Raw genomic sequence first — 12210 nt, forward strand, 5'->3', positions numbered from 1 at the left:
CGTAATTCTCGTAGCCATGTTTGTAGCAGCCAACTATTAAGGATTTGTCTGCCGTCGAGTCCCACCATTTCGCTGGTCGTTCCGTCAACTGCGGAGGGTTTATCCGCAAAGCACTGTAGGGCGGTTTCATTTACAATTTGCCAATTCATATGATGATATACCGATCAGATTCATGACGAAGTAATAAATTGAACAATTTTGTAAACTTATAGCAAGTCTCGACGACATTATATACATACTATTACATTTTTTTTTATATATATATTATAAAAAAAAAAAAAAAATAAAAAAATAAAAAAAAAAATAAAAAAAAAATAAAAAAAAAAATAAAAAAAAATAAAAAAAAAATAAAAAAAAAATAAAAAAAAAAAATATAAAAAAAACGAGAAAAAAAAGAAATGAGAAGAAAATAAAATAAAAGAAAAATTTCTTTTTGTTCTCTCTCTTTCAACTATGTATATTATTTATATATTCACAAGTTCTATCTAAGAAGTGCTCCTCTTATTTGATATTTTCATAAGTGCATTACTTCACTATATATATATATATATATATATATATATATATATATATATATATATATATATATATATATATATAGATATAAAATATCTATATATATATATATAGATATAAAATATCTATATATATATATAGATATAAAATATCTCTTACCAAACTGACGTTGATATTCCATGACGATTATAAGACGTGGAGAGAAATTTCTAATAGCATTTTTGTTTTATGGTTTTGTTTTTTTTTTTCTTTTTCTTTTTCTTTTTGGAGTATGAACTTATGTATATGTCATGTGTGTCATATGTGAAGAGGAGATGTATAGGAAATATTTTATATTAGTAGCATGGGGGTGGGGGGCGGTCAACAATAAACAGTTTGATTTACAGAGCTACAAAGATAAACATAGTTTGGCTTTTTATCGACCATTCCTCATACAAGTGCAGTTCCCAGAATAAAACATATACATTGCACATGCAACTATAAAGCTCTATATAAGCACATATGTGAGTGCATGTTCCGTGATAGACCATTGGGGGCTTGGGGGTGGGGGTGGGTGGGTGGTGGGGGGTAAGAGAGAAAAAAAATAAACGAGGGAACCATATGTAAATGATAAATATTAAAAGTTTTACAAACCTGACGTGGACGCCATCGGATATATGTTGTACCAAGTCACCAATTATTTCATGTTTAATATAATACAGCATTCGTACACGTAATAGTACTCTATAAAACAAACAAACAAATATTACATTTAGTATAATTATATTATTACGTTTATCTGTATATTATATATATATATATATATAATAATAATAATAATTAATAATATCCTATGTACTTTATCGATTAAAATTGTCACATGTAATATTATTTATACATACTTGTTCGCATGCCGGCTTAAATGTTTCCTATAGTTACTTTCCAAAAATATGTCACCGTCATACTTTTCCGCGTTGCTCCAATGATTAGGATCACTTGGTCCACCATTGATAATAGATCCTCGGGTCTCTCTACCTTCTCTGACTCTACCCTTCTTTTTTTGTCTACTATTTCTTGCATTAGTACTGACAGAAACGTTTTTAACCTTTTCACCATTTTCCAAAGGCGTTATCAGATCCCAAATGAAGCTACGAATTTTCTCATCGCCACGATAATAACGAAGACAATAAAGCAGGATTACTCTTGCACAATCTTCAACGTCGATCTCGCGCCATCCACGACGAAATTGACTATGCTGTAAAATTTCTTCCCAACGTCCCCAACCAAACGTTAAAAGGCCACGTTCCACTTTGAAACACTCGCTACGTGCCCAACTACCATATACCACTTCTCCTTCTCTCGGTACGTATTCGTCATAAAATTTACGAGATTTTTTGCCAAATTTATCTCTCCTCTTTTTACCTACAAAAAAATATAATAAATATATATTATATACTTTTTTTCCTTCCTTCCTTCCTTTCTTCTTTTTTTTCATTTCTTATTTATTTTTATTTTATTAAAAACTTTATTACACAATTTTGATAATAACGTGTATGATTACGTTTATATATATATATATGTATGTATGTTTGATAAATAACCATCATACCTCTGCCCGTTAATCCACCACTAGTTTCATCATCGCTATTATCATCTGAACTGTCTAATTCTGACATGTCAACTACAGATTCGTCATGTCCATAACGTTTAATTTGCGTCCTTCTTCGTGGTTCAGAAATTACTAATTCATCTTCCTCTTTCTTTTCGGTAGTATCGATTTCTGCCTTTTTAGCCCATTTCTTCCAAAAATCTGGATCATCAATATTAATATCCGATCTATTGGAGGAACATGCAAAGCTAGCTTTTGAAAAAGTAGATCCTTTTTCGGCTTCAATCGTTATAATCTGTACGTATAAAAAGAATCATAGCTTTAATAACAAGCCTTATTTATTTTTTCATTAATTAATTTTGTAAATAATAATTTTTGTTCCCCTGTCCTCTCCCCCCCCCCTTAAATATAATGTCACATACTTGTGTCCTTCTTTCGAGAATCTGATCAATATCTTCTTCGCAGAATTTATCTCCAGCATTATCATCATCCATGATAGCACCATACGCTCCCTTTTTTAACAAATCTTCTATCTCTTTTTTTGTCAATTGTTTGTTACTAGGATCTTTTCCACCCTGGCTTGTATTCATTGATTGCAGAATGGCTTTATCCAATCCAAGTTTTAATGAAGCCTTGTCGAACATTTCTCTTTCGTATGTGTTTCGACAAAGTAATCGATAAACCTTAACCATTTTCTGCTGACCAATTCTATGACAACGAGCTTGTGCCTATAAATATAATTTAGAGGGAAGAAGGAAAGAAAAAAAAAAGAGAAAGAGAGAGAGAGAGAGAGAGAGAGAGAAAAGGAAAATTAGATATTATTTATAATTATTATTATTATTATAATTGCACATTATTAGGATTTTATTTACTTGTAAATCATTTTGTGGATTCCAATCGCTATCATATATAATAACTGTATCTGCAGCAGTAAGGTTAATACCAAGACCACCTGCTTTTGTACAAAGTAGAAAAACGAATCTATCCGAGTCAGGTTTACTATATCGATCAATAGCTGCTTGTCTTAAATTTCCTCTAATTCGGCCATCTATCCTTTCATATGGATATCTATAATAAATAAAATATATTTTTTGTACAAAAAAAAAAAAGGGGAAAAAAAAATATCTTTTTATATATATATATATAACTTCGTGCAACATTTCAAAAGTTTTACGGCGTGACTTACTTCTTATATAATAAATAATCCTCCAATAAATCCAGACATTTCACCATTTGACTAAATATTAAAACTCGATGCCCGCTCGCTTTTAATTTTGGCAATAATTTATCAATGAGAACCATTTTTCCAGAACTATTTACTAATGCATGATAATAGGCCTCAGAATCTTCCTTGTCGCCAGTCTTATAATCCAATTGTATTTGATCCTCGGCACCATTAAGAAGGAATGGATGTATACAACACTTTCTTAATTCCATCATTGTATTCATTAAATTTGGAATGTTAGCAGATGTGGTACCCTTAGCAAGAAAGGAGAAATTTCTCTCTAAAATTCCACGATAATACTTCTTCTGTATATTGGTTAATTCCACCTAAAATATAATAATAAAGAATGGAATTATGTTGAAAGATGTGTTCTATATACATTAATAACATAATAATGTACATTAATAACATACATAATATTTGATAAAAGTTAAGTAATATATAATGTTAATACCTCTACTACAGTTTCTTCTTTAGGTGCCAAAGACTTTTCGACGTCTTCTTTAAGTCGACGTAACATCATTGGTTTTAAAAGAAGCTGTAACTTTTGAACTTCACCTTCACTACTCAAATTTCCAAATTCTTTAAGAAACGCTTCACTACTAGAAAATTGAACTGGTTCAAGGAAATTCAATAGAGAAAATAGTTCGTTCACATTATTTTGCAAAGGAGTACCAGATAACAATACTCTGTGCTCTAAATTCAATTGTCTAAGGCCTTCGAGTAGTTTACAATTTCTATTCTTCAGCCTGTGAGCTTCGTCTATGACACAGAGCCTCCAATTGTATCCACGTAGTTCATTGAAATCCGTAATAATTATTTCAAAAGTTGTTATAAGAACATTAAATTTAATTAAATCTTTTATTTGTTGGCCTTTCTCATTTTTATAATAAACTTCGTATTCTTGTAACATGGTTCTACTTGCTGCTCTGTAAGTAAAAAAATTAAATAATACGTTTAAAATTAATCCAAAAAAATTATCATCGATTTTATAGGAGGAAAAAAAAAAAGGGAAGAAGTTACTTCATAATTTCTATACTTACGATCCATGATATACTACAACATTCATATCAGTCCAACTTTCAAATTCTCTTTGCCAATTTGGTATAGTTGACAAAGGAGCTATTATTAAGAAAGGACCACGAATACCATATTTGTATACGGCATCGACGAATGTCAATGACTGAATTGTTTTTCCTAAACCCATCTCGTCAGCAAGAATACAATTATGTCCGTTATACCATGAAAAAAGAAGCCAATTAAGTCCCTCCAATTGATATGGCCGTAAACTATTATTGCTTTTATAAATTGGTGACTCTTCTAGTTTAACCCATGCTGATGCATTTGGTTTTTTCTTTGGCTAAAATGAAAACACATATTTTCGAACGAGTTCATAAATAAATAAATAAATAAATAAATATATAAATATATATTTATATATATTTATTTATTATGTATTATTATGTATGTATGTATGGAATGTCAGTGACCTTGGAAAAAAAAATTATTTTATAAAAAATTAATATATTAACCTTCCATTGATCTTTTGATGGTAATTTATTAAATTTCATAAATTGAGCTATCTTCTCAGGATCTACATCTTCCTCTAATTCCCACGTAGAATCTTCGTACTGTAGAGAACGCCATTTAACTAAAAAGTGTCTAACAGTTTCTCCGCTTGTTGGATCAGTATGAGTTGCTTCGTCTAACACTCTATCAACTTCGACAAAATCTGGATTAAATGGATCATCCTCCGTCTGAAATGACAATATCGCAGATTTTTTTTTTTTTTCCCAAAGTATCAATAAGTAATTAATATCTTCGTTACTTCTTTTAATATTCATATTACATATATACTTACATTTTCAAATATATTAGTATTTTGTTGTTGTCGCTGTTTAAATCGTTTTAATTTAGCTTGGATTCGTTTGTCACCTTTATAGAGCTCTTCTTCCGTTCTCCATTCACAGTGTAAATATGAAAAATTTCTATATTTTACAAAATATTCTTCGACCTCTACCATCTGTGGCTTTGCTTCCGCTACGCTATTCTCTGGCGTTTTGGAATCCGCAACTATTTCTTCTTGTTTATCAGAATCGGGCTTTGTTTCATTCTCAGGATCACATGTCTCCGTTGTTACATCTTTATCATTTTCGTTATTTTCTTCTTTATTATCCGTACTTTCGACCAATGGTTCCTTCTCAGGTTCTTCTAGCTTATTATCCTCCTTTTCTTCTGTTGTATTATTTGTCGTTTCAGATGGGACAGCAGCAGCATCTTCAGTCACATTTTCATTTGTTTCTGCCGTTGCTGTCTCTGATTTTATATCAGGTAATATCGGTGGCTTAACTTCTCTCTTTCCCATACGGGAACATAAAATATGTTGCACAACCATAGAATCTTCGTCAGTCGTATTCTATGAAAATAATCAAATATATTATATTATTATACTAATGAAGCTGTATAATGTAATATTTTTTTTTTAAACTATTCTCTCTATTTATACATACAATATATACAAAATTAGGCTTGTTTGGTCCTATTTCACCGCCTTCATTATCTTTCTTAACAGCCGTTGGTTTGGATGCACTTGTACCTTCAGATTTCTTAGAAAGATGAGCCTCTTGCAGAGGAACATCATCGTCTGAAAATCGAAGCATGACATCGTCAACGTACTTTTTACGATGGGTATTTCTCGCAGAACGCCTTTTATTGTCATCTCCAGCTTCCGGTGAAGGTGGTGGCGTTGCAGCTAATTCTTCGCCATCGGAATCAGGTGCAATACGGCTTTTCCGTTTCCTATAATAATTTAAAAAATAAATAAATAAATAAATAAAATATAAGTGATATTACATTATCTTCTATATCATCATTTTATTGGCGTATTTATTAAATATACGTGTGTATATATATATATTATATATTTATATTTATTTTTTGACTCACTTAGAACTTCTAGGGGATTTCCCTGAAGAAGATTTACTAGATTTTTTCCGAGATGTTCCTTTTTTCTTACTACTGGATGTCGTCGTCGTTGTCGTAGTTTCCGTTGTTGCCTCAGCATTTTGTTCTTTCTTTTCATCGTCCGGAATTTCTGATTCCCCTTTATCCTCCTCTTTAGTTTCACTTATTAAATGTTCAGTCGTTGAAGAATCAACTTGTTCCTGATCGTCTTGATTCGATATATCTTTAGATTTCGCCTCTGCATCTTTGATCACGCTCGAATCTGCGACAACAGTTTCTTCTGTTTCGTGTACCGTATCGTCATCAGCTGACTCAGATTGATTAACTTTTCTACAAAAAATTAAATAATATTAATAAGATATATGTAAATGAAATACAAAAAAAAATATATATATATATGAACAAAAAGGAATTGTTACTAACTTTCTATTACGTTTTGTTGAATCTTTATCTTTATTTCTTTTTCTTGCCCCTTTTGGAGACTTAGCTTCCTTAGGTGGTTTTGGTTCCTTCTTTATCTTAGCTTCCTTCGGTTCTTTCGGTTCTTTTGGCTTACGTGGTTTACGAGGAAGACGTGCTTTTCTACCCTTATTCCAATCTTCCTCCATATCACCAGATGATGGTTTCATATCCTCAGAATCAGCAGCACTATCGACAATATTACTGCTGTCTCCCGGTGTCACTTGATTGTCTGACAAAGGTTGTTCAGGTTGAACAAGCGCTTGTGTACTTGCTGGAGGTGCAGCAGCCTCTTTATCTGCTTTTTTTCGATTCTTTTTAGTTCGTGGTGTACCTTTACTACGGCCACGGCCAGTAGTACTTGATACCTATAATTCAAATGATCAGTAATTATTCTCATAATACAATAATTTGATGAAAATAAAATTAGAACTAGAATTGTTACCTGTGGGCTGTCAACAACAGCTGCTGTGAACATTGGAGTTTGCAAGATACATTGTGCTCCACCATTACATTGATCATTTGTTTCGTGTTGTTGTAGAGCTTGTAATTTTTCTTGTAAGGAAACTATCTTCTCTTGATTTTCTGAAGCTGGTGGCATGCAGTAAAGTTCCTGCAATTGTTGTTGCAATGCAGCTCTTTCTTGATGATGTGTTACCGGTGCACAGGATGCATTGAATGTAGTAGGGGCAACAGATGTAGGAGTTGCATTAGATGAAATACCATACATATTTGGCATAGTGTTACCACTGATAATATCGTTGCCAGAATGATATTGTTGTCCTGACGCTACGATAACATCATTTGTGTATATAGTATTAGTTTTCTGAATATTCGTATATTCATTGAAATTGGATTGTACTGGATGTGGAGTTTGCGAATTTGATACAGGAGCCGTAGGTTGATGAGATGTCAATACCATACCACTTGTTTGACTAACAGCAGGTACTTGTTGAGCAGCTAAATGCGTAGGTGGAACTTGGCTTGTTTGAGATTGTATTTGTGTGGAGGAATTTTGTATTGGAGATTGTAACTGTGTTTGTAGAGGAATTTGATTCGGTATTATTGAAGTACTTTGCGATATCATTCCAACTTGTTGGTTCATAATTGGTTGAGGTTGCTGTACTTGTTGTGCTTGAGTCACACAAACTGGAATTTGTTGAGATGGTTGTCCCATTTGTGATTGTGGTTGTTGTGTTGGTTGAATCTGAGATTGTTGAGGTTGCTGAGCTTGACTTATTACCGGTTGTTGAGGTTGTGCCATTTGAGGCTGCTGAGTTGGACCCAGTGTTTGCAATGGTTGTGGTGGCTGCTGAGATTGTGCTGGCGCCGTTTGAGTAATTGGCGTTTGCTGTGTTTGTCCCATTTGTGATTGCTGTATTTGTGCTGATTGGATTGATGAATTTTGTGACGAAACCATTGAAGACTGATTTATTATTGGAATTTGTTGCACTTGTTGAGGACAAGTAAGAGCTGGTTGTTGCACTTGTTGTTGTTGCTGTGGTTGTTGTGGTAATGCTGGTGGTTGTGTTTGAGATTGTGGTTGAGGCTGAGGCTGAGGCTGAGGCTGAGGCTGAGGCTGAGGTTGAGGCTGAGGCTGAGGCTGAGGCTGAGACTGAGGTTGAGCTTGAGGCTGAGGTTGTGCCTGAGCTTGAGGCTGAGCTTGAGACTGAGGCTGAGACTGAGGTTGTGGTTGAGGTTGAGGTTGGGGTTGAGCTTGAGGCTGCTGCTGCTGCTGTTGTTGTTGTTGTTGTTGCTGCTGCTGCTGTTGTTGTGGCTGCTGCTGCTGTTGCGTTTGATTGATTACAGGCTGTTGAGGATGTGACATTGTATTTCCCATAGGTGCTTGATGATGTTGAACAGAAGCAATTTCTATAGTCTGATCATGTTGTTTTGTATCACACGTAACTTGATTTTCCATACTAGTAACAGTAGTAGAAAGTGTTCCTGTGACAGATTGTTGCTGCTGCAATGAAGATACATTTCCACAATCTACATTTCCACTTGTACTAGATGTTGCAGAAGATTGTACTGCTTCCATCTGCACATGTGTCGTTGATGCAGAGGTATGATCTAAATTTGAATTATTTTGTGAAGTAGTTTGCACTGAACTTTCACTGCCAGAACCAAGCATATCTGACTTCTGATTTTGGGTAGACTGATCCATAGATTCAGTACCTTGTGTAGGTTGTTCTGTAGAATTCGGTATATTGTCTGTAGAATCTCTTACTGATGTTTCTGCTCCACTATGAATAGCTTCTGTTCCAGATACTGGAAATAATGGAGCACTAGATTCTGATACTACCGGAGGTTGATTTTCAACTATATTTCTGTCATCACTGACAGCCAAATTTGGCCTAACCTGTGACTGCTGTTGTGGATGCGACCACTGTGCAGACATTGGCATTCTAGGTCCAGCAATCGACGGTATAGAATTTTGTGCAGTTGGCTGTTGTAAAACGTTTGGTGCTTGCGACAATGGCGGTCGTGTTTGAAATTGATTATAGTCTTGAGCAGGTACATTTGGATTAGATACAGCAACGCCTGGGATGACCATTTGCTCAAGCGCTTGTAAAGTGGTTTGTTGAGAAGATGGATTCATCTGCATTGAAGATGGTGGACATGGAGAAACTGACATTGTATTAGGCTGATTTGATTGTTGATGAGGAAGTTGTACATGAGGATGTGGCGATAATGTACTCGGTTTAGCAGGAGACATAATTGGCCTTGGAGACATTTGCTGTTGCACGGCAGGTGGTCTTGGAGACATTTGAGGTCTTGGAGACATTTGGGGAGATAATTGTGGAAAAGTAGCACGATATTGTGGACTGGTAGCATGTTTATTAGTATTAAATTGTGCCGCAGGGCCAGAATGCTGCGGTTGATTAAACATGGATGTTGTATGATGTGGATACTGAGAATCCATTGGTTGCTGTTGCGTATTAGGATGTTGCGAATGTTGTGAATATTGCTGGGGATGCGAAGGATGTGTTTGATGAGGCGGATGAGGTGGATGATGATGAGGCATTCTTTGTGGAGGTTGTTGCGATTGTTGTTGTTGTTGTTGGTGCATGGCTGACGTAAAACCAGGATACCCTGATGAAGTTTGATACATTGCAACAGAATTTCCTTGTTGGTAATGTTGTTGCTGCCCAACAATATGTTGGTAGACACTGCCTGTTCCACTGCTTTGCATTGCTTGATGAGCTGCTACTCCCATATTTCCTATCATTCCTTGTTGTGTACTAAAATGCTGCTGTTGCTGCTGCTGTTGTTGCTGCTGTTGTAATTTTTGATTCATGACACCAGCTTGATCTTGCTGATGCGAATACTGAGGTGGCATATGCTGCCGATAAGTAGCAGGTTGCTGTGCCATCTGATTATAATGCCTCTGCATTTGAGGATAAGCACTACCACTACTTGGCCAACCCTGCATATTAGGGTCTATATTCATATTAGGTCTAGCCATTGAATGTTGCTGTTCCATAGAATACATATTATCATTATAAGTAGGATATTGACCTCCACTACCAGGGTGAGGTCCTCTATGCTGAGGTGCCATACTACGAGCTTGATTTTGAAAAGCTCCTGGCACCATAGCACGTTGTGGTGTTGCGCTATCAAACGTTCCTAGATTTTGGTTAAACATACTGCGTTGAGATGGATTTTGTAACTGATTAGAATTTCCAAATTCAGATCCACCAAATGAAGTCAATTTTTGAAGAGGTGATTCTTGTGAAATATAAGATTGACTAATGTAACTCCCTCCTCCATTAGTGCCAGGGTTTGGACCATCTCTTGATACTACCACAGAATTACTTGTACTCGCAGGGTCAAAATGATCGTTCCCCCCAAGATCAGGAAGAGCATCGAGCATTGAGCCACTGACATCTTCACCGAACAAATCGTACGAGTCCATGTCTACGCAGCAGGACTCTTCGCCTCCATTTCAGGCTTAAGAGAGTATTGTGCAATCTCTTTTATAGCTAGTAGCGTACCCATTTTTGTATCTCTGTTTTGCTCTCTGAAACACACGCAAAATAAGTTATAAAGTTTATGTTAGTCAAATCTCCAAACTACAATACAATTCATCTTCTATAATATTTTTCTTGTATGTAACAAATGTTTACATTATAGTATTTAATTAACTATCCTGGGCATCTGTAGTTGTATATTACTCACGCCAAAGGGGAAAAGCTATACGCTTATGGTTTAATTTCTCATAATCGTTATAGCCTTTCCCCTGTGGAATGCGTTAATTGTTTTGCATTACCTGTTAAAACATAATATCTTATAAATACATAAGAGAAAATTACAATATTGAAACCACTGGTTTGCAATAATGTATAAAACTCTAATATAATACATATTACATCTCATTTTATTAGATTAGTATTGATTTTAATTCACATCAAAATAACATTTATATATATTTAATATTATTCAATGCAGTTTTTTTTCTGAAGATTTATATATGCAATTTATATGCATGATTTAGCATAACTAAAAATGTTACAAATGAAATACAGTCACTTAAGAATACATAAAGCAAACAATGTGTGTGTGTGTGTGTGTGTGTGCATAAAATGTATGAGAACACATTAATTTCTTTTTTATCATTATATTGTCTATTTTACATTTAATGTAAAAAGATAGATTATTCATCCATAGTTATATATAATAATTAATTGTTCAATTTAACTTTGATTAAAGTAAAGAAATTAAATGAATTGCCTTTAAGAGTAATTAAATAACAACTGAAAAGTTTCTGACTAAATATCAAATGAAGAAGTTCATAATCGTTTGTATTTATAATATTAGTTAGTATTTATTATAAAGTACATCTAGATATTATTTACAATAATGCGTTAAAGATAGGAAAAAAAAAGGAAAAAAAAAAGAAAAAGAAAAAAAGAGAGAGAGAGAGAAGAAAAAGAAAAAGTATCTTGAAATGTTGAATAACCTAACCTAAAAGTAACAATTACGCGACCGAACGCTTGTGTGTATATATATATATATCTAATGGTGGCTATAATTTCATATTGCTTTCTTTTTGTAATGAAATGTTCCGATTCTTTTTCTTCTCTTTCTTTTTTCTTTTCTTTTTCTTTCTTTTTTTGTTCAATTGATGATCACTGTATAATTTCAACTAAGACTTTTTCCCTATGAAAATATTCAATGACTTTGATATAATCAAATAAAGCTTAAATGGAAAATATATGGCAAGTATAAAATACTATCGGTTCCAAAGTATTTACACTTGAAATTGTAATAAACCTACACGGGTTCATACTTGTATCTCTTCAAACTCGTTGAAAAAATACAAAAAGAAATGTTCCTCGTTCCTTCCGTAAAAACGGAAGAGACGCATGAAATGAAAAAAAATTCAAGTAGGGGAGAATTATTAATGGGGGTAGGGGAAGGAAGGAAGAAAATAAAAAAAAAATAAAAAAAAAAA

At 33.8% G+C, this 12210-nt stretch overlaps 1 protein-coding gene across 7 annotated transcripts in view; it reads right to left on the minus strand.

Moving 5' to 3' along the window:
* kis (chromodomain helicase DNA binding protein kismet) overlaps positions 1-12210 on the minus strand; it is a 29177-nt gene that overhangs the window by 8971 nt on the left and 7996 nt on the right. For 5 of the 7 annotated variants that reach the window (XM_035863351.2, XM_035863352.2, XM_085658282.1 and 2 more), the window contains exons 2-16: positions 7198-10776; positions 6717-7120; positions 6276-6623; positions 5840-6128; positions 5191-5745; positions 4862-5086; positions 4373-4689; positions 3784-4258; positions 3291-3655; positions 2977-3172; positions 2527-2832; positions 2105-2399; positions 1398-1917; positions 1150-1239; positions 1-113 (exon numbers count right to left, since the gene is read on the minus strand). The exon at positions 1-113 is cut by the window's left edge and continues 82 nt beyond it. In XM_035863351.2, coding sequence (XP_035719244.2) covers positions 1-113; positions 1150-1239; positions 1398-1917; positions 2105-2399; positions 2527-2832; positions 2977-3172; positions 3291-3655; positions 3784-4258; positions 4373-4689; positions 4862-5086; positions 5191-5745; positions 5840-6128; positions 6276-6623; positions 6717-7120; positions 7198-10671 — 7972 coding nt within the window. In that variant the 5' untranslated portion in view covers positions 10672-10776. The remainder of the gene's footprint in view (positions 114-1149; positions 1240-1397; positions 1918-2104; positions 2400-2526; positions 2833-2976; positions 3173-3290; positions 3656-3783; positions 4259-4372; positions 4690-4861; positions 5087-5190; positions 5746-5839; positions 6129-6275; positions 6624-6716; positions 7121-7197; positions 10777-12210) is intronic. The other 2 variants (XM_035863354.2, XM_035863353.2) reach the window with 1 other exon arrangement.

Source organism: Vespa mandarinia, chromosome 7 (genome assembly GCF_050613455.1).
Source record: "Vespa mandarinia isolate Hongniang chromosome 7, ASM5061345v1, whole genome shotgun sequence".
NCBI classification, from domain to species: Eukaryota; Metazoa; Arthropoda; class Insecta; order Hymenoptera; family Vespidae; genus Vespa; species Vespa mandarinia.